The sequence below is a fragment of the Rhinichthys klamathensis genome, unplaced genomic scaffold (assembly GCF_029890125.1).
Source record: "Rhinichthys klamathensis goyatoka isolate OS25496 unplaced genomic scaffold, OSU_Roscu_1.1 h1tg000387l_1, whole genome shotgun sequence".
NCBI lineage: Eukaryota > Metazoa > Chordata > Actinopteri > Cypriniformes > Leuciscidae > Rhinichthys > Rhinichthys klamathensis.
In genome coordinates, this window is record NW_026606891.1 from 219,105 (window position 1) to 243,155 (window position 24,051).

At 39.5% G+C, this 24,051-nt stretch overlaps 1 protein-coding gene across 10 annotated transcripts in view; it reads left to right on the forward strand.

Moving 5' to 3' along the window:
* The window catches only part of esrrga (estrogen-related receptor gamma a), a 186,406-nt gene that overhangs the window by 140,826 nt on the left and 21,529 nt on the right, over positions 1-24,051 (forward strand). For 8 of the 10 annotated variants that reach the window (XM_056234085.1, XM_056234082.1, XM_056234083.1 and 5 more), the window contains 2 exons: positions 18,152-18,262; positions 21,190-21,372. In XM_056234085.1, coding sequence (XP_056090060.1) covers positions 18,152-18,262; positions 21,190-21,372 — 294 coding nt within the window. The remainder of the gene's footprint in view (positions 1-18,151; positions 18,263-21,189; positions 21,373-24,051) is intronic. The other 2 variants (XM_056234079.1, XM_056234080.1) reach the window with 1 other exon arrangement.

The following is a 24,051-nucleotide window of genomic DNA, read 5'->3' on the forward strand; positions in this document are numbered from 1 at the left end:
GCAACATCTCTGTTTGACCCTGGGGGCCGACCTCCTGCCGCGTCGCTACCTCCAGCCACCCAACTGTAAAATTATATCCACAGACAGTCAGAGAGACAGGGACTGGGCCTGACAGAGCACTGGCCTGAGACCAGAGCCGGGAATCATCCCTAACATGCTTGAGCTAAAGCACCCGGCGGTACGCAGCGTGAGGGGAACGAGAGCCGTATACCAGGACTGGAGAGTGCTTATTACACAACACTTAGAAAGATGCAGTTCACGAGACGAGCTGATGCATGAGGCGCTGATCACACACACTCAGAGAACGCACTTGTTCACAAGAACATATACACTAGGATGCTAATGCATATACACACACTCATAAATACCTACATGCTCTTCACTCTGCGAAACCTTGCGTACTCTAAGCTAAGTGAGAAGGGCCATACGTGTGATGATGATGATGTTGATGGTAGATTCTCAGCCACTCATCCCTCATGTCTGCACACACAGATGGATGGCCTTCTCCACAGAGCGAGCTACTTAATATACCTCATACCTCTCTTTGTCCCGCTCTTTTGGAGTGATACTTCTGTCTTTCGCCATCACTGTAGATTTGAGACTTTATAGTGAGGGAATGTTTTTTACACACTTTTTGAAACTAAATTCTTATTTATGAATGAAATTATGATTTAATCTATCTAATTTACTTTTAAATAATTAAACAACAGTTCCAGTTCTTTAATCTGATTGGTCAAACTATTTCTTATATCAGTACTGGAGCTTTTAGCGCTTTATGTACATGAAGTTTGGGTAACACTTTATTTTAAGGTGCTTGTAATAAGCAGTAATTAACAGTTAATAAGACACTTATAAGACCTTATAAGATGCATATAAGATGCATATAAGCATTAACTAATGATAATAAATAAATTAAATTAAATAATACATTTCTCAAGTATCAATACATTGCACTTTTAGAACAGCCGAGCAAACCTAAATGGTAACACAAACTCCCAGTCCCTTAAAAATTGACCTTCCCAAGAGGGAGTAGTTTCCCTGATCTCTTCAGGGCCTGGACCTTTAATTAACCCTTATATGAAGTAGTTAATGCTTATATGCATCTTATAAGGTCTTATAAGTGTCTTATTAACTGTTAATTACTGCTTATTACAAGCACCTTAAAATAAAGTGTTACCGAAGTGTGTGTATATGTGGATAATAATTTATACATATAAAAAATATGTTTTTGAGATTCAGAGTTTACGGGGCATGCTGGATGCATATTAGTTTCCTCACTGAACAATGAAGTGTTTTATTTTGCTTTCATCTAAACTCAGAAAGCAAATGAGAGAGTAAGAGGGGGAAAATAAGAAACCTGCAGACATAGGTTGGCAGTGATGGGATGCACCTTACGAATATGTAACATCTAATTCCTGCAGAAGGCAATTAGAGCTCGCCCAATTATTGTGCTGTGTTATAGATAGTGGCTGTCCTAACGAAGGCCGAAGTTTGGATTCTGACACCAGTGGCTCTCCCCACTGTAACTCTCCGGGGAAACGAGCAGCCATGGAAGCAAAATAACCAGACCTGCCTGTAGATATGAGTAGGCTAAAGTGTCTGCTCTCTCTCTCTCTGTCTCACACACATACACACTGACATACATACTCATACATATAGAGTGTGTGCTGCTTTTAGTCAGAGCAAGAGAGCAATTTAAAACTCAAAAGCCTGCCTCGTCGCATCAAATCCCGCTTAAAATTCCTCCGCTTCTGTGCTGCAAACCCTTCAATGAAATATATAGCATGCTGGCCACTGTCACCATTATCATGACTGACACAGAACATGCTACAGGCAATGATCACAGTAGTCAGATATGCTACTGCATATCAGCTAAACATCCCACATTATTTTCTCTTCTATAAGTCTAAATCAGTGGTTCTCAACTGGTGGATTGTGAGCCAAAAATGGGTGGATCTTTCTTGTTGACGTCAAAGGTCATCAAACACTACAGTGTTTTGGTACTAAATTGTTTGCCAAATTGAACAGTTTGCATGACATTCACTCATCATATGTTTTGAATTGTGAGTTATTGGCTGCTAGTATTATTATTAATATGTAATTATTTTAATCTAATATTGAAAAAATTAGCATGAATAACATTACTAACATTTAATTTATTTACCAATTAATATTACAAATAATTTAGCAATAATATATTAAAATAAATAATTTAATTATTGTTATTCGATTATTATGCTTTTAAAGGATAATATTTTAGAGACAGTTTTGTTTACTTTTGTATGAACAGGTTTGGTACTACAGTATGTTGGGTACAAATTCAAATCTATAGGTCTTAAAGCAATATAATTTCAATATAAATGAAAAAAAATCGAATCTTCTTCAAACATACATTTTGCACTAGGAATGATAACTTGTAGCTGTCTCACTTAAGTCGTCCCAAGTGTCTCTGGAAAAAGATGGAGAGAGTGAACAAGACTACTTGGCTTGACGTCTGTCTCACCTCCTTTTTCCTAGTTTCTTCTTTTCTGCCTTTCTCCCCATTTCTGCATTTTTGTTTTGTTTTTTTACTTTCCTTACCTTTTTCTTTCTCTCTCATTCATTCTCTCAAACTCCGTCCCTTCCTCATCTGCCTTTCGCTCTCTCTCTTCCTCTGACGGGGGGCATAAATCATTGTGCTGTCAGCGGGCGAGGCTCGCTGGATTATGCAACGCCGCCATTCATTTAGAGCCTGAGGAGAGGACCCGTCTGAGACCACCCTCCACCCACCACTCTTGCCTCCCCAAAATAGAGAGCTAGTGTCTTAAAGAGAGCTCTCAGGGGGGTGATATCATTATGCAGTCTCTCTCTCTCTGTAGTTTGCCCTACTTTATTCCTAGATAGCGCCTCTGTGTGTGCTTTTAAATGGCAGCATGGCAACTCTTTCTCAAAGCTGGTTTGTTTTTCTTCCATGGTGCGATTGTGCTGCACCTTCAGTTTGAGGTCCCACCCATCTCCCTGTTCTTCTCGCTAGCCACTGAGACTAATTCAGTCCTAGATATGTGGCTGACTCAGTTTTTGTAGTTGGAGCACAAAACCAACTTGACAGAAAAATCACTGTGCACAGCACTGATGACTATACCAGTATGATGGTACACCACATAAAGATGACATACGCTTTTGGTAAGTATCAAATGTCACTCAGAAGAAGACTTGCCTCTTCACCGTCAAGGCAAAAGTGTGCACCATAGATAGTCACACTCTTCAGAACAGACCCATTTGAATATCATGACAGCCTCATTATTGTGTCATAACTGACTGGCAGGCCCTGCTTGATAGCGCTAGTGATATGTATCACAGCACACACCTTCCTCCCTTACTCTCCGCACGCTTCAAGGGTTGAGAGGATGTTGCTTCACCTGAAATAACCCTAGGTGGCACATTCGGGAATCGCCCAACTGTCCTATCTACCGCACCTTTTTAAAAACCCAAACTACTGGCCATAACACTCCCCTCCAGGTTGGGTCTGGGAATGAAACAGCTGGGTTCGTAACCCTCCATCCCCCTCATCTCACACTCTTCTCCCTCCCCCGACCCTCTCTTACTATTTAGGAGATCCCCTCTGGCGCTGCCTCAAACGACACACATAATTAGGGCATTAACTCCTCTTAATTGCTGAGAGGTTTCTTTTTTTTTCTGTGCAGAGACAGAAAGGTCATCGCTGTGCCTTTTCCACCTCCTCTCCAGCAGCAACAGAAGGCACAGTAGCTCAAATCCCTCCTCGACTCCCTCCTCCATTCTCCCCTGCCACCGCTCTTCCCTCCCCTCCAATCCCTCTGTTCTCCCGCTCCCTGGTTGCTCGCCATCCTCAACTAAATGACATCTTTAGGCAGTGGAGTAACCCGCAGAGGATTGGTGGAAGTCCCTGCGCTGAATCGGAGGCAGAATGAGCATTGTGTGTTTGGACCCCAGCCAGGTGGGGGAAGATTTTACATGCTGCTGACTTTGGAGGACTCTTCCCATCCTCCTCCTGCACTCGTGCATTTCCCCTGTCTGCCACAACCACTTGTGGGCAGAGGGACAGCTGGAGGTCTGTGCTCTTTCGTTTTCCATACAGAGCACAGGGGACACTTTGCTGACACTTTAATAAATGACGATTTCTCCCAGAAGGCATCTTGGAACAGCCAAGGCAGATATTCTCATAATTAGGTGATATATACATTCAGTGGCCACAAAAAGTATACTTGGACACTTAAGGCATGGATGATTTTGTATTACAATATCAAACTAAGTGTCATTTATGTGAAATAACTATAGAAAATTTTCCAAGAAATTTTCAAAAAGAAATGTGCTAGGTTCGAAGCGATTAAACAATAGTTATTAACATTTTTTAGACAGTTTTTGGTTATAAAACGTTAGTGAAATGTCTTCAATATATATATATATATATATATAATTATATTTACCCCATTTTTTACATGTAGATAACCTTTATTATTTATAACAATTGAGTTTATACATTTATTATTATTATTATTTATTTAGACAAAATATTGTGGAATTTCAATACTGACCATTTATCAGTTATCATCCATAACCTTAAAATAATTATTAGTATCACTAGAATTTGAATTTCAGTGCATAAAAATAAATAATCTCTAGTATATTTTATTGTATATTTTATTTCTAATTCTGAAATTCATGCATTAAGTGTGACGTAGGTGTCCAAATACTTTTTTGTGCTCACTGTACATTAATGCAAACAAATGTTCTTTGCTCACTCCCAGCCTTTTGGTAAACAGCAGTGTAGTGTAGTATCCGAGAGGATATTGTGAAGTGCTCCCTGCAGAGCGCAGTAAACGTGTACTTCCACAGGCCCGGGCAGACGCTGCTAAAGCGAGGGCCTTCGATTGAGCCTGTGATTGAGTGGCTCAGCAATAGAGTCTGGACCGCTTCCATGCATTCAGCATGTCCCTCATCACAAGCGCTTGCAGCCCACCGCCCCGCAATCCCAGAGAACGTCTCCACTGGGATGCACATGCTGCCGCCTTGTCCAGCACCTGCTGACCTTTTAATGGCTCTATATGGGCTTTTGCAACCACACCAATCACGCAGCTGGCCGACTGTCATAACAATGCAACAGTAATATGTCGTTTTGAACGATGTGACTCAATCAGTGCTCTGTACAGTGTAGTGGGCCATGGCCGCAGGCCGCGATTTGCCTGCACTGGCTCTCTCCGACTGCTTTGTTTTGGTAATTTGTGACCAATTTACTTACTGGGCTTCACTTGTGCATGAAGGCACCAGTCGGACTGGGCTCTTGCTTCTCCGGTTCTGCGCCACTGCCTGCAGACGGCAGGTTTTTTTTTTGCATAGACAGACCATGCTGAGCCCACAGACTGTGCTTTTCCAGTCGGCCAGGCTGATTTGGTTGCAGGGCAGGGTCTGGAATTTGGCAGGGGCCTGATGCCCACACAGCTGGCGCATTGAGAACGTCCTTTTTTCTTTATGTCAGGAAGCAGGCCAGTAGCGTTGCTACAACCCAATGGCGGCTGTTTGCCCTCACAAGGTGGAGAGCATCATCCTCTCTGTCCTGATTATCTTCAGTTATTGGGAAACGACACCTTACACACATACACACACACACACACACGCGAGGTATGTGATATCCATGTCATCATACTCTATCAATCCATGTTGTCTGGTGCGATTGAGCAGGAGAATGCAGATGTTGAAGGCAGGGAAGACGGTTTCAGCGACAGACTGTTCTGGAATGAGCCCTGAGGGGGGATGGAAAGGCTAAATTTGGTGCAATGTGGAACTGCTGGCTTTGAGAGGCTTGATAATAGTAATCTATGAATGGTAGGAGCAGGCACACAGGTGAGAGGAAGTCTTGAATTCCTATGTTGTAGTCAGCAAGGTGAACATGCATTCAGGTTCAATTGCGTTTCATCACCCTGGATGCAATGCTATTACTCCCAAACCTAGAGAATTAAAGGTAAACGTATGCTTTAGTAGTCTTTGGACTTTTTCCAGACTTCCTAATGTAGCTACTGCACTCAAATCACATTTTTCTCTTTTAAACAATTACAAATCTTTACCTTCGATGCAAATCTTCTAATATGAATCCTTAAATTCATGATTTGCCGCCACATCTGTTTCTTTATAAGCCACGACAACACAACAGCGCAAGTCTAATTAGCATGAGTGTCAGCATGTACAAAAGCAATTGTCTAATTTGCTGTAAAATAGGTCACAGGCATTGAAACAAAGTATTATAAATGTATTTCTGTCCAGAGGTTTGTTACCACCAGGCACATCAGTACGCATCTGCTAATTTCTCATCCAAAAATAGTGTAGAAATGACCTGCTTAGTTTGATGTTAATCTATCAGCCATATCCCCACAGATCACGTTGTTGTTGTTGGACACGTTTTTTTTTTATGTTGCTTACCATTTTCTGTTTTCTATGTGGTTGCCATTTAGATGTTCCTATGCAGTTTCCATTCAGATGCTTTTCTTCAAATTGAAGAACTGAACCTTCAGATTATGTGATTGCAGACCACATATTTAGCTATATGAAAGATTGTATTTATTAAGCTTCTATGTGGTAAAAGTCCCTACACAACACAGGTCTTGAATGAGGAAAAGCACTGCTATGCACATACACACAAACACGCTTACAAACTGAGTATTATCCTCTCCCGGTACCCCAGGCTGTCCGGTACAGAGCTGTTAAAGCACTGATATGACTGACAGATGAAGTTTCTTTAGAAGAGTGTATTTCTGTGGGTCATACCCCCGTCACTCAGCCGTAAACCCACACCACACTTACAGTTACCTCACCTAAATGTCTCACGAAAATACACACACACACATACTTGTGTGTGGTTTCCGGGGGCTCTACATAGGCGTAATGGTTTTTTATACTCTAAAAACTATATATTCTATCTCCCTTCACCCTACCCCTAAAACTACCCATCACAGAAAACTTTTGGCATTTTTTGAATTTAAAAAAAACACTGTTTAGTATGTTTTTTAAGCTATTTGATTTACGAGAACAAGTTATACATGTCATTATACAGTAAACATTTGTGTCCTCATAAAACATGTATACAAGAACACACACAAATAGCACAGTCAGACAGTCACCAAAGGTTTTGGGAGGTTTTTTTTGCACTTATATTGTGAGTATTCGCGTCTCAGTTTAAAAGACACAATATCTTCCCCTGCCGTGATCACGAGCGATGAGCCAGTGCAGCCTTGACTATGTGCAATGCAAAATTAATGTCAGCTGATTGCAAAGCATTTCATTTACTCATTGTCTTTAAATTGCTTTGGGCTAATTACATGGCACAAGGACTAATTATACTGATTTTTTTTTTTATAAGTGATGATGAGGTGAATTGAACGCCTATATAGAACAATATCTTCAGATATTTTTAGAGCGGTGAGTTGGAAGGAGAGAGATGACATGCTACTATTTTTATTTTTAATTGTGGCATGTGATTTAAAACCTAAATATGTAATGCATATAGTCGGGTTCAAATTCGAAAATGCTGTTTTGCATTCATTCATTTTTATTTTTTAACATTATAATTTATTATTATAATTCATGTAAGTATAATAATGGTCAGTATCACACATTCTTCTTCATTTTACATTTTTATATTTAAATAAATACATTAAAGAATAATAAAAAACTGCATATAAAATAGTTTACATATTTTCTTATATAATAGTTGTATATCCTATACTCTAGTTTATGATTTTTTTTCTTTTGTTTATATATACAGTATATTATTCATTCATTTATTAATTGTTTTACTTTTACCTCTTTTATTGCATTTCATAATTAGGTTTTGATAATATTAGCGTTCAGTTCACATTTTTAGTCCCACTTATGTACTATGGAAGAAAAGAAATCAGAAAAGGCTCAAATGCGGTTTCTGTCGTTTGAAGGGTTGAATGAACACACTGGGCATGGTGAAGTGGCAATTACCCACTCATCTCCCACTGACCGACCTGAAACAACCTGCAGGCCGTTTGCTGCCCGTCCCTTCTTCCTACAACACCATCAGTTTCCCCACTGCCCCATATTAACCAGCGTGGCCCAGCCCCCAGCACCATCCTGTGCTCTGCTCTAATGCAATCTCCACCATCACCCACTGCCTTACAGCACTGACGCCCTTCCATAGTGACACATACCATATCAATCTTACAGCCCCTGATAGACCATGACCTGCCACCAAAATCTGTCTGTCCCGGTCATGTTGAAAGCTTATAAATGTTTTACACATTTTTGAAGGGGACACTTTTTTGGATAATTCATTGCGTGTGTGTGTATAAGGAATGTGTTGAAAGTGTATCTGAGTGATATGTGGTCATAACTGTTAACTCATTTTCATACCTATCACTGTTCAATCCCTAAGGGTTCATTTTGTTACCCTCATCGCCCATCATATTACCCATGCTCAACATCTAAACCTCTACAAGTCTTCCACCCTCAGAAGACACCCACTGTCTGTTATGATGATGTATCAGAAGCCCTCCATTGGATCAGTTAGGCCGAGGGGAGTGCTAGCACAGCAGGGAACGCTGTTACGTGTGAAAGTGTCTGAATGCAGCAGCGGAGGGCTCGGCCCGAGACACACGACTGATGAGACTTTAATTAGATCATTTAGAGGCGAGGAATTGTTCAGGCAGAGAGAGGCCTTGTTAATGCAGTCATACAGCTCACTAAGTAGTTTTTTCCTCGGCACTGATTTTCCTCAGGTAATGACCAAGCCTACCGCACAAACAGACAATGGAGCTGTAGAACGGAGTCAAATTCACCAAAAAGGCTTTGAGGATTTGACATGAGCATTATAAAGCATGCTATCTATCTATCTATCTATCTATCTATCTATCTATCTATCTATCTATCTATCTATCTATCTATATACATCTATCCATCTGTTTGTCTGTCTGTTTGTCTTGTCTATCTCTATATTTGTCTATCTTTCTGTCTGTATGCCAATCATGTTTGTCTGATGGATTAATATATATATATTTGTTTTACTATTTTTTTTAAATGAAACATGTTACCGTATATATATATATATATATATATATATATATATATATATATACAGTAGATATATATTTATTATTATAAATATCATCATATACCATTATTATCTGCCTAATTAGGTAGATACTAGAAGCAGATGGTGTCAGGGCTTTTTCCCCAAATGTAAATATCTTAAATATTTTTTTAAATTGTATTTATATAAACATGTATTTAAGTATTTTTGTAACTATTTTTGTTGGCGGTTTAATTTGAAAGCTTTTCTTAAAAAATAAAATTAAAAAAGCATAGTATATGACAGTATAGGTCATCATAATGGCTATAAACCATAACAAAAATCAGTATCATCCAAAATGTTCAGTTCAAACAATCAGCGCATCCCAAGAATTTATAAAAGAATATGAAAAGGAGATCGAAACAAAGAAAAAAAAAACCTGATGATACCAAATGATATTGTACTTTGACAGATTGTAGCCTCGCTTTACAAGTGCAGTTACATCTCATTTGTCACTGTTTGATCTGTAAGTGTGGCTACAGGAAAGGAAGGCCCTCCATCTTGCCAGCAATTTAATGGCTGGGAGACGGACGACGGCCGACAGCCACCTGCCCAAAGACCACAGCGCTGATCTGTTCTCATTTACTCCACCATCAGGCCAGATGAAGGCAAAAAATCACTCCTTTTGATCCCGCAATGCTGGCCAGCACCTCCCCTGGCCCATATCTCACCCCTACACACCGTATGTTTTTAACACTGCTTTCTGCTTCGGCTTTTGCCCACCACTTGGATGTCTCTTTAAATTAAACAGGGACCTCAAATGTAAACACAATTATGCTTCTTGATTTTGTGTTGATGCGTTTGTCTCTAAAGCCCTGTTCAGACAGAACTAGTTCTCCCCGGTAAATTTGTTTCACAGATATACTTGATGATTTTAATCCTGCTCGAATGAAACACTTTCTTGCATAACCCTGTTAAAAATGATCAAGCAAATTAACTACAGTTTTTCGGATAACTCTGGTGTCCTCTAATCCCATTGGGATAGGAATGTCTTGGATTGCATTTTTTCACAACGGTCGTAATTTATTTGGATTATTGTTAATTAGTATAACTAAAGCTACGTTTCTCATTGCCCTTCCTGGTGCACCTTTGTTATGATTTTTTAATTACTTAGCATTTTTTTTGTGTGTGCCTTTATTCACATTGATGTTTGTTTGTTTTTTTCATTCACATCTTCTTATTGTTATTATTATTACATTTTTGCTTTCATTTCCATTAATTGTTGTGGTGTGTCGCTAATAATTTATTATTGTTGTTGTATTGTTATTATTGTTTGCTTTCATTTACATTTATTATATTACTATTATATTTAGCTTTTTTTATTTATTATCCCCATTATAACCGTTAACCGTAATCATCATAATCATCGTGGGTATTAGTCCAGAAAAAGACATGGGCCAAGGGGGGCATGTAGAGATGTTGAAAGAGTCTCAGTCCATTGTGTGGTGTTAATTCGCTCTGCTCTGCTTGCTCCTGGGCAGACCAGAGGCCTGAGTAAATTCAGTTTGAACACGGCACATTGTCTAAACATATCGGCCTGCCAATCAGTCACCCCGAGCCCTGATAAGAGCCGTCTTGTATTATTGAATCAACAATAGGGCGGCTCTGCCGGCAGGAAGATAACGCACGCTTATTTCTCTTTAAGTCTCGGCAGAAGAAAGGCGCTGTCCACATCCACCTCATATAACTGCCTCAATTACCATAAAAACCACTGCCGTGCCCATCCTCACACATGCCTCTGCTGCTGTGACGGAGCTCTGCGTACGTGTGTGTGTGTGTGTGTGAGAGAGGGCCATAAGATAGCACTGTGTTTCCAATTATGAATTTCAACATTTCAATCATTTGGATGACATTCCATCAGCACTCGCCACCCTCCTAAAATTTCCGTGTCCTTTATACTGGGGATCCTGGATGAAAGATGGGTCATAATAAAATTGTGCTCAACTCTGAACAGCCACGACTCGATAACCAATAACAGCTTTACACAAGTGACACCGTTCCACTCACGGACGCCTATTCCATCACTCCAGTAGTGTTTTTTTCCCCTCGCAAAGCAAGCAGTAACATGTCAATTTGACCTAGATGCCGATCCCCCCCCATACCCGTCTCTCCAATGTACAATGCCGTTTGAAGTGGGAAATCCGATGGTGATCCAATCAGATGTGCTTCCAATATTGGCAGTCAGCAATATTCCTCCGCCCCAAAATGATCGCCGTTCATCACTTTGTCTATTAAGTCAGCCAAGCATTTGGCAGGTTAGCAACAAAGCACCGAAAAAAACACAGCTGGCCACACAGCCAGCTTCTGTGCCGAAATATCGCAGTAAATTTGTCCGCATCAGTCAATGCCCACTCACTAGCTTCGGCCCACTGCGGTCACATGACCGTGGCACCTACAGTTCGCTTCTCTCTCATTCTCTTTTAAAGTAGTGTTGAGAATGGACAGGGCATGACACAATAATTAAAGTAAGTAGATAGCTCAGTAATTCTCTCTGGATTTTCTGTGGACAATGAGCAGGGCTCCCCCTCTCCTATCTCTTTATTTTCTCAGTGCATCTTTCTTTTCCTTTTTTTTCTTCTCCGACTCCGGATCTGCCTGTGTGTAGGGAGAGGCAGCCAAGCACCGGACACATTTCATTAGGATCACCCACTCCTGCTCCTCTTTTAATATTTGAAGGCTCATTTGTTAAGTGGGAATGGTCTTTTCTCCTTGTCTTTTCCCCCCTTTTTGTGGGCTTTGGAAATATAATTTTCAATTTTTAATTTGATTCATTTAGATTAAAATCATTAATCAGGACTGAAAGTGAGTTAATTTTCTGGAAAATAAATGAGCTTGTTCGGATGGCTCTTTATTAAGTGAGAGTTGTGTGCAGAGGGGTGGGCGGTGATGGAGGAGGGTCTCTTTCAGGTACTATAGGATCAACTGTTGGCCCAAAATTAACATAGTGAGAGAGATATGGTACGTTGTGAGCTTTTCTTGGGATCCTGTGCATATAGATGTCTATACTGTATTCTATCTAACTTACAGATATTCATATTAAGTATGTAGAAATTATTGCTGGGATGCGATTAATCGTTGCCCAGCACTAGTAGAAATATTATATTATGTTGAAATATGAAGACGACAAAAACAACAAAAGGCAGCTGAAAAGAAACTCATTTTACGCCTGTAATGTGACTTATTTTTGATCCTTTTTCAGGAGCATGTTTGGAAGAAAAGGCAGCTCTAAAGCTCTAGTCATTCACATGCATGTTATTCATGTAAATCCACTCACCTGTGATGTGACTCTTTTTAGGCTTTTAGCAGCTTAGTGAAACTGCACTCATAAGATTAATTTCTTTCATATGGTTTTTGAGTTACTGTGATTATGTCTTTGGGGAGGGATGGGGCCTTTATTCTTTGCTTCTAGAATGTGTCGTTGACTTGTGTCCACTGTTTATTCGAAACAAACTGCTAATGTCCTTTTTCTGAACACACAATGGCACACACTCTCCCTCACACCAAACCTGACTTGTTTGTCAAGACGGTCACGTCTGTTTACTTGCCGATGGTCAGCACATTTTCAAAGAATGCAAATCCTTGTCAAGGGCTAAGCCGAACACGAACAAAAATTCAAAGCATCACTTCTGATATTCCAGAATTCAAAGTACCACCCTCAATGTTTAATTTCTGTAGCCGGCCAATCAAAATAATGAACCAGACGTTATTCTGAGTTTGTTTGTTTTTTGGTTTTTCTGTTTGGGAATTTGAACATTTCAAAGCTTAAGACAAATGCTGTCAATATTTGCTCCTCAATGTAATTACGTTACGGAGAAACTCAAGGGGAGGCGATTGTGCCAGGGGAGCAGGGGGGAATTTAACAGGCTTAAACATCAGAAAATCAAATAGAAATCCACATTTTATGCATGAATAGCACCACAGTGCGCACTTGTCCCACAGCTTAGCGACCAACATTTACAGCGGCAGAGAAAATAAATTCTCATTGGATTAAGAGGGAGATTCAGATGACAGTGTGTGTCTACCCCCTCTCTCCTATTCCTGCGCTCTCTCTCTCTCTCATCGTCCCGGTGAAGATTTAATAATTCATTCCTGTAGATCTCAGGGGATCTGGCAACCAGCAGTCCTGTTGCTTTTCCATGTTCATTTGTCCGAGGCCCATTTGCATCTAGTGTGTAAACTCGGCCGTTTGCAATTGGGATTCGCTCTTTTTCTCAGAATGGGGTGTCCTGCTTGCTGGGCTGGCCTCAGCACACGGGACACGCTTTGTTTTGCCCTTTGCCATAGGCCACAGTTATTTCCACATAAAAGCTCACAGCATTAATGGAATAGACTGGAGGATGTGTGCTTCGGTGGAATAGGGCTGCTGACTTTGACTAAAACAATTTGGTCCCCCTTGGATTTAGCTAAAGTGAACCAGCAAGAATATGTGAATGAAGCTGGGTTGTCATTTTCTTATCGCAATGCTTTTAGAATATCTACTTTACACGAGAAAGAGTTATGGTGAACATTTGAATGGAGTTTGGGAGCTTAGTATATTCTGGTACTTTTACACTGTTCATTTCTGTCAGTGCCTAACGACTGTTAAATATGCTTTTTTTAGAGAAGAGGAGCTTTAAATATGCTTCTTTATTTGGCAAATAAATAGTGCAGAGTTACCAGTTGATAGTACCTTCTCAAGGAACTGGAACTTAGTGCATGGTTTAATTGAAGTTGTAAGAGTGACACACTGAATATTGCAAACGTACACAATGATTCAGAGATGACGAAACAGAAGAAAATATCTGAATTAGAAAATATCTGTTGTGACATGAACATAGTATTGACCTTTACTTTATAAAAAATTACCCTCAGAAACATAAAAAACATATGTGAAATATTCATAGTGTTTTGTAGCCAAAACAAGTACATAGCAGATAAGGAATTATTTATAGTCTGTAATTTTCTCCAACCATTGGCATGTGTGGTATTAATTTTGGACTATGATAAGCATTATTGCTACTATTAAAAGATATCAATAATTCATATACTAAAGGACACAATAGTAGAGTGTTTTTTCTGGACTACAATGTTGTCCACAATAATTGTAGCAAGTAAATCAGATCAACATTCTCTCCTTCTCATGTTTGCTTTGGTCAATGTCTCATTTTCATTGTAGACATACTGTTGATGGAAGATCTATTCTGGTAGCTAGATTTAGCTGGTTAAGTGCTTGTTCCTATATATATTCATCAAAGAGCAAGCTATACTCTTGTGATGCATATCACCTGTAAAAAGAAACTGAACTATCAGCACACGTTTGACGTTCCTGTGAACACTTAAGCCTTTGTTGAGTGGACGCGGCGTAGTGTTTATGCGTGTCAGCTGTGAGAAATTTGGCTGCCGTATTCACTCTTCAGTTCCTTCATCAGCCTTGGCCAAAACAAAAGTCTCCTTGCCTCTTTAGTGTGTCTGCACGCATGCTGTTGACTACTAAACAAGAATAGGTGTAATATAATGACGTAAGTTCGAGACATCAGAATTCTCTGGGCACGTCTGATTAATTAGTCTTTTTTTAAAGTGGCACACATTGCTGCCAGTTTGATTGTTTCTCTCACACTTTCCCGTAAATTTCTGCAGACGCCTTGCAGGATTCCACGCCACCTATGAAATTCAAAACAAGCCTTGTAAGAAGTTTACGGTCATCTGTGGGTCCTAATAAAAATGTAGGGGGATGTGCGGAGAGGATAGTAGGATAATTTAAAACGAGGGAAAAGGGATTTCACCATGAAGCAACTAGTCTATTTGTCATCTTAATTAAAACAGTAAAATCTTGTTATCTACTGGGCATTTCCAACAGTATGAAATGAAATCATCTTTCTCCACCTCCTTTTGTTCTGAATGCTTGCTTGAAATCTGAGCCATTTCCTGCGAAAATCTTTACCAGCATTTCATGTCATTGTCCACATTAGTACTAATGTATGAAGTTAATCAGAAGTCACAGAACATACAAATAATATTATTTGTGAACTTCATGCTGTTAGCAGAGGAACATTTAAAAAAAAAAAGTATTATGAATAAATTATAGTGCATAATTTTCTGTCATTTAAAGGAGCCTCTTATTTAAAGGGACAGTTCACACAAAAAAATTTAGTTCTGTCTATGCTCACCCTCATGCCGTCCAATACCTGCATCAATTTATTTCTTCAGCGGAACATAAAAGGAATCATTTTTAAAAGGTCCATGCTTGTCTTTTCAGTACAATGAAAGTGGATGGGGACTGGTGCGGTCAATCTCCAAAAAGAACAAAAACAAAATCACAAAAGGTTATATTCTTCTGATACACTCTTTGAAGGCAAATGATAGCTTTGTGTCTGCAAATGGCTAAAAATTAAGTCATTATCAATAGAAAATCTTACCTTGAAGCTCCAGTCCCCATTTACTTTCAGAGTATGGAAAAGGGCAGCTTGGACAATCTGCTATAGATCTCCTTCCGTGTTCCACAGAAGAAAAAAGTCCTACATATTTCAAAAGACATAAGAGTGAGTAAATTATGACAGAATTGTATTTATTTTATTTTGGAGGTTGAACTGTCCCTTTAAATGAACTCTTATTGACTTGTCATCCTTTTAAGTAAACCCATAACATTCACATAAACTGAACAGTAAGAGCTATTTGGTCTGTTTTGAGACTGTAACATCTGAGTGGTTTTTGCCATGTACATCCCATGAAGCAATGTAATTCATCAAGATCATTCCACATGGACCCATAGATACGCCATCAAACAAACAATCAGCAGCTCTTTGTATATGGGCCTGTGTGAAACCCGACCCAGCGGAGCATCATGTGCTGCCAGGCGCCTGCTTGCTTTACAGTCATGTGGCGATAGAAGGTCTATCAGCAGACGGATGTACCCCGATGGTGTAAAGCCACTCTCGCCGTTTGTGGAGGGTAGCGATCGCCCCCGGGTCGGCATCCTGTAGCCACATCTTAATCTTAACCATATAAGAGAAGCCACAAAGCTGGCTGCAAATCAGTTACAAGGGGTAACTTATTCCAATGTTGTTTGTTTTGAGCATGTTAATCCTTGAACGATTCTCCTTCAGCAATGAGGGAGGCTCTACTAATAATAGACAGCTTCTTTTAGGGTTGTGCTGCATTAATTCCTCATCTATTTCCAGTGCAGGCCTACAAAGATGATGAGCTTGGACACAAAACTTTATAGTTATACATACTTCTTGTTCTTGAACCAGGAAAAGTCAACCAATCAGGCTAGTAAAAGAGCTATATCTGACCCGCATTAATCGGGATGGAAAATGCAGGTTTCATGGCGGAGCGGGATATAAGATGCCGTACGGGACTGCAGGTGATGCCATTACAAGCATGTCTGTAGCAGTGAATTAGCCCAATAAACCCTGCAGTCCAAGCACCCGGAAAAGAGCAGGATCCGGTTTCTGGCTGGGGGGTCGGTCTTGTTAAGATGAGAGGCTGTCAACATGTGAGAGTCGTGTGTTGTTGCATATTTCGGGTGCTGGCATCGAGAAGGTTATGCTAGCAATGTGACATCTTTTTAAGACCGCCGTTCTCATGTAAAACGAAGCCTGTGGGACGTGCGTTCCTTCGTGGAAATGTGAGCAAACAGGGTCACGGATCCGCTTTTGTCCTGCAGTACAATGTCACATAATCAACAACCAGCCAGGGTCAAAGTTAATTAACACTCATTATCACGCCATCTCAAAATACGCTCGTGTGTTTGGTGCAATCACAGTGCAACACTGATCTATTGGAAGAAATAATATGGCTATGGTCTGTACAATATGGCAATACTTTTATTTTATTAATATTAATAATTTTATAAATTATACAAGGCATATTGGCCATATAAATGGAATAGAGTTAAATGTATGAATTAGCTTTTCACTTAGTTTCGATGGATTGTCAGCAAGGATGTAACCTGACATTTGGTTTGGGTTCAAATTTGAAGAATCTCCCATTGGAAAAAAAATATCTAAATACTGGGGAGAAAACCTTCACCATCCTAATTGAAATCAATGGATTCACATTTCATTGAGCTAAAATATACGTAAAACCCATAAGCGGCACTTCAAAATTTCAGTCAATGATCTTCAATGTGAGACAGGTGCATCTCATTGTTAAATTATTCAGAGTGTCAGGCCTTGAAAGCCCAGCGGAGGTGCCGATTGAGCGCCATTCGGATAAACGAGAATTCTAGTGTTTTAATTGTGAAAAGAGGGCTGGCCCACTGGGCCTTCATGTCCATTCCGTTCCTCTCCAGCATGCAACATGAAAAGGGTCCTAGGCCACCTTTAAGTGGTTTCCACGGAAACTGCCCATCCCCTAGAGAGGTTTGCATAATTAAATTAAGGCTCTTTTGTATGTCAATTAATTAAAAGCAGGGACAGGTCTTTAAGGCTCTGCACTCATCAGAATTGCAGGTCGCGATGGATGGATTCAGAATGTTTTCACAACCGTGGCACCTCAATAAATTACCCCCATCACACTTTATTTGCGCTCTTTGTGTGGGAAAAATATCGACGAGAGTTTTAAATAATGAAGGAGAATAGGACAGCCTTTAAAGACGCGGTGAGGTGCTTCACAAGAGTACTTGAGTACTTGAACGCTCCTGCACTCTTGAGTGTTAACGTCTCCTGTAATTGTTGTCACCAACACTTTTGAAGATGTGCGTTAACCGTTAACGCCACAAAAATGGCTCTCTGGTGTTTACCTGTTATTCTGTTGTGACTTGAGTGCTCTAAAGATGCACACATGCCACGAGCGGGAGATGGGCAGGTGCGTGTCCGGATGTCACATGGAGAGAGTGACTGTGCCCCTGTCTGTCAGCAGCTGGTCATCTCCTGTCCACATCCCTGAAATGGCCACTGACAGCTGCCGTGCCGTTTATGGCTGGCTCACAGCGGCCTTCTCCACTCGCAGTGCTTTTAAAGTGACAGCGCACGTTATCTGCCTGCTTTATTGAAGAGGTTGTGTTTGTGATAAAATAATGTGTGAAAGTAAATGTTGCCTTTTTTCTTGTCTCCTCCTTTACATCAGGTGTTCGACTGGACCGTGTGCGCGGCGGAAGACAGAAGTACAAACGCCGGATAGATGCGGAAAACAGCCCCTATTTGAACCCTCAACTGGCTCTGCCGGCCAAAAAGCCATGTAAGAACTGCATTGTGTGCATTAAATGTCTTCACATTTATAAAGAGATTTTTTCTTATATTTTTTTTAAAGAAGGGATTTGTGTTCTCACACACATACACACACGTATTTAAGCCATACTATCATCATATTTTAAATGTAAAAAATAAAAGTGTTAATGTAAGGGATAGTTGACCCAAAAATTAAAATTGTCATTATTTACTCATCCTGTGTTGTTCCAAACCTGTATGACTTACTTTCTTCTGCAGAAAACAAAAAACTATCTATCTATCTATCTATCTATCTATCTATCTATCTATCTATCTATCTATCTATCTATCTATCTATCTATCTATCTATCTATCTATCTATCTATCTATCTATCTATCTATCTTTCTTTCTTTCTATCTATCCCCCTATCAATCCATTTACCCATCTACCCATCTATATATTTTTCCCCATACAGTGAAAGGCAATGGGGTCCAGTCAGTGTTGTTTTGGACCCCATTAACTTTCATTATATGGACAAAAACAGGTCAGACATTCTTCATATTTAAAATAATTTCTTTTGTGAGTAAACAGTTTTCATTTTTGAGTGAACCACCTTTTCAGTTTATATATTTAATATATTTAAAAAAAGATAAAATACAGTATCTTTCTCTATTATCTCAATGTCACCTTACAGTGGCCTTCCTTATTTCCAATGCACCAGGAAATTGGACTCAAAACAAGAAAGACAGAGATGTAGTATATGACAGAGCCAATCGACAAAGATGTTTGTGTGCGTGTGTGTGTTAGGGGAGAGCGAACGAGCACGAGAAGGAGAGAGAGGCCTAATCCGGATTAAATCCAATCTGGCAAAGACATCAAACCCACAATACCGGAGCTTCCGCGCTGTCAGACTGCTCTGCAAAGAGACAGCACGGCAGCGCTTAACAGATTTGTCCCTAAAGCCTTTTTACTTAATGGTAGCATATTCTCCTGGAATACAATATGCTTTTATGCATGATAGCAGCGGAAATAATCTTAATTATTACAGTGGTAGAAATCATTTTAGGAATACAGCGCTCTGAATAACCTTCTGCCTAATCCTACTGATCCCTCCTTCCAGGTTCAGGCTTATTTCCAGCCACCGAGAGCAACTTATTTGAAAGCTTATTCTCTGTCCTATGTCCAGCTCCCATCCACTTTCATTACTTCAATTTTTACCCCTTGCTATTGTATGTTAGCAAGATGTGGACTTTGCTCAGAGACAGTATAATGGGGAGGAGACGGGCCACTCATAGAAAAATAAACAGGATGAATCTCTCAATTTGTCGTTCTTCCCGCTTTTCAGTTGAAAGAGACATTTTTAATTCAAGTTTGTTTAATCTAGAATGAACATTTTTGGAGCTAAATAAGCTGCATTTATATTACCAATGTTATCATAATTTATTGCTCTTTTGAAATATGTTTTGAAACAATTTTGAAGATTTATTTGGTTTTTACCCATTACCTACACAGAAAATAGCTGTTTGGGGGCATTTCCAAGTTTAAGACTTGCCTTCGCTTAGGTCTAAATTAAATTATGGATTAAAATTTTTTTTTTTCTAACATAAATCCCCACTGATGGCTTTTTATCAGCTGTTAATCCAGAAGACGTCCACCCTTGCATGGGCGTACAGACAAATTTTCTGTTTTTTTGAGGCGTCGTATTTTAGTGCAGTGTCCCATTAATAGAGGCTTTTATCAGTCTGTCTCTGAGCTCTTTGTATCTTTTCTCACTTTCCTTTCTATCTCTTTCTCTATTTTCACAAACAGAGAGGAATAGCTATGGTCCCAGCCTACCTGATTGATTATTTGCACATAACAAAGGGATGGGGTTTGGAAATTGGGTTGCATTGATTCTAATTAGGGAAACATTAAATAAGATTTACCTAGAGATAGCACTTACAGGCTCCCCCACTCCCTGGAGTAGCAGGGCTGGGCTGATTGATCCATTTCTTCCCCTCCTCCAACACACACACACCTCAGAAGTTAATGCTTTTTAATTTAGTGATCCGTTTTGTCCTCGGACCTCAAACACAGATGCAATGGGCTTAAAGTGATTCATCTGGGCCTTGCAAACACACAGATATGCACACAAAGATTGCAGTGCTGTATTTGGCTTCTGTCTGTCTATCATATTGCATTGACATAGATGATTAAACAGCAAATGAATTTCATTTAACTGTAAGGGTGTCGCTAATTACCTATTCCAATCTCCCTCACCACCGCAATCTGATCTGAAATGTGTGTCCTTTCTTTCATTAGATTGACAGAATACCCCGAACACAAATCTTTATATACACAATTCAGCGTAAGCCACAATGAGAATCAAATGGATTTGAATTTGAAAAAAATCTCGTTTTCTACAGCAGTAGTTCTCAACCTGGTAGGTCACGGCCTACTATGTATTTTAATTTTTAATTATTTTAATTTATTTATTGCAGTGCAGTTTCATTTGGCCAACATTAAAAGCCCCCATTGCTAAAAATCACAAATTGTAAATATTTTTATATAATATAAATATGTATTTATATCATATACATTTTCCCAAATATAAACCCATCAAAAATATATTTGCCCATCAAAAATATATTTTGATGGGCAAAAAACAACAAAAAACTGGGTATTGAAGCAAAACAGGTTAAGAACCACTGCTCTACACCATCAAACTCTCTCCTAACATATAAACAAGAAACCAAAAATACTTTTATTTTCGATTACATATGACACCAGGCATTGATTCATAGACCAAAAACAGCTTTTTCAGTACCACAAACATCATCTTTCTGCCCAAAGAAAACAACTCTGCCAATATTTCATGTTATCTGATTGCTTTCTTTGCTACTGAACCAAACACTATATGACCTTGCTGGTATAATCCCAATCTGTTTCTTTGTTCTCCCCTCGGTGTTCAAATACAGTCCCCTTTGGCTGCCTTGCAGATAACAAGATTGTGTCTCACTTGCTGGTGGCGGAGCCTGAGAAGATCTACGCCATGCCTGACCCCACAGTGCCCGACAGCGACATCAAAGCCCTGACCACGCTCTGCGACCTGGCGGACAGGGAACTGGTGGTCAACATTGGCTGGGCCAAGCATATCCCAGGTAGGACATGAGCAGAGATACAGATTATATGCAACTACAGGTAAACTCTCAGTGTGAACCGTGGATTGGATGTTCTGACGTAAGCCAGTTATTTTATACAAGTTTGAAAATATTTTAAAAGGTTACATACGATATTAAATATCTAACTTTCTTTTTGTTGAAAAATGTTAGAACAAAAAAGAAAGTAGCTCAATAATACATTGGGGTCCCGAAGTCTGAAAATGTTTCTATTAATTCCAAAAGAAAAGCTTCTATTCCATCACAAATTACATTATCAGCATTACAGTGAGTGAATAAGTTAACTGAAATATTAAATTAATTTCAGAATTTATTCGTTTTTGTTTGCCATCGCAGTTATCCAGCATGATTTGAGAATGATCCAAATATCATCTTGTGATTCTTGAAAGCAAAAAACATTTTTTTTTAAATATATATATGTTCTTATTTATAGAAATATAGATTATATATTTAGATAGATAGATAATATAAAACACTTAACATATTTATTTATCATATATTTTCTTTGTTTTATATTTTTCTGCATCCTAAAGCCGTTTATTTATTTTCGGATTTAAATTACATTTAAACCTGAAAATAAACCAATGTAGTCTCAGAATGTTGTATTCCACTGTATTTGCAAAAACTGAAGGAAAAAAACTAAGTAAAGCACGTTTGAGTAATTGCTGTTTTCAGCAGGAGCTGAAACACTATGCTGAAACAAACAAAGCTGTGCCTTGTCAATCAAGGACATTTGCCATCACCCAGGCCACCAGTGGCACAGTCCTTAGGTCAGCATTTTTCCACCCTACGTGACAGCGGACAGGGATCAATTTGTTTAGTTTTAGCTTAATTCCTTCCTCAGTATAGCACGATATCCATAGGAGCGGAGGGGAGGCATTTTCGCCTGCTGTTTCAGCCAATCAGCAGCCTTGTTGAAAGGATTCTTGACATTAGCCATGAACGATAATGGCATGACTGACCATGATTGAAGTGTCCTCCCCTCCTCTCTCTCTCTCTCTTTCTACTGCTGCTTATTGCCCATCTCCACAAGACAGAATGAGGAGTTTCCAGTAATCTGCTTAACAAAGCCCTTCTTTTGCATTTAATCTGAGCCGGCCCTGGTCACAGAGAGTGGCGGCCCACTTCATCCCTCACTGTTTGAAAAGAGCTTCCCATAGGTGACTGACTCTGGAGCGAGAGAAAAAATGAGGTGAAGAGAAAGAAAGCTCTGAAATCAGACAATAGTAAGAGTGGTTACCTTAGAAAGAAAGGAGAAAGAGTGGTAGTTTCACGCCATGTGAACATACTCACATGCCCAGATTCTTTTATGAGATTTATTAAACCACTTTTACCTACAAAAGAATCCAGCCTTTTAACCAAAACATGATAGCACCTTGATTAGCTGCACAGGAAGTTGTGTTGTAGTTCCCTTTGTGCTGTAGATATGACTGTGCTAATACTGGCCCAGGGCAATAGTGCCACACAAGCCATACAACAGGCTTAAAGCTCATCAGAGTGCCAATTTCCTGCCAGGCACTAGATGCAGGATTGTGAGGTTATTTCTGCTGCTCCATGCCAGATTGACCCAGACTTGCCCTGTGGATTTAATGGGATTTTCCCTGTGTGCTGGAAGCCACACCGCTGGAGCTTCTGGAATGTGGCACTTTTATGTAGGCTATAGTATAGTATACCAGACTATACTGTAGTGTATACTGTAGTGTAATGACACTACGCTTCGATTTTTTAATTATTATTATTCAGTAAGGATGGATTAAAGTGATTAAAAGTGGCAGTAAAACATTTATGATGTTTCGAAAGGTGTATATATAGTGTTTATATACTATTAATATAATAATAATAATATACTACTGTATAGTGTGGTGCAATCTAGTGGCTATTATTCAGGCTCAATAAATTAAGCTCGTCAAGCCAGTTTTGTGAACTTTAAGTTTTATAGTAATCAGTATAGGAATAAGTGTATCTAGACATTTCTATTAAAACAATAATGCAAAATACAGTTTTTGCACAAAATATTAAGGACTACATTTTCTCAGTTCATTTGTCATTGGCAGTTATGGCAACAAAACAAAAATCATTCTTTTATAGCACAGCACAGTACAATATACCATACAGAATGTATGAGTTTTCCTGTCATTTATTTTTCAGGCTAAGAAGTGTCCGTTCTGTTTCAGTCTGTATATGAACTTCTGCACACTCTATGCATTTGCACATTCATAGCTTTTTTTTTTCCTGCGCAGTGTTAGTTCTCTTCATAGGCCGCGTCTGTTCAGAAAGCAAACAGAGGAGTCTCTCGATTGGCAGTGTACATTTGGCGTCAGAGTTCACATTCTATGAACGATTGCTCAGCAGAAGAGAGATGATTGTATGATTAGACCTCGGCAGGCAATTCTGTGTCTGTTTGAAGAGGAAGGAGCCCCCTCATCTCCGGAGCAGGTATTCCTGCGGCTCTCATCTCCTCCTGCTCCTTGCGCTCCGATTGCTACTGTAACCTGATGAAAATTTCCAAAGAAAAGTGCGAGATACAGTAGAAAGTTCCATTCCTACTCATGACTTTTTTTTTTTCAATTATATATTTACCCTCACACAATCAGACAGACACGCAAGGCCTCCTGTTAGCCTCCCCTAACCCTCCGCCACAGCTCCATGTGCGCATTCCTC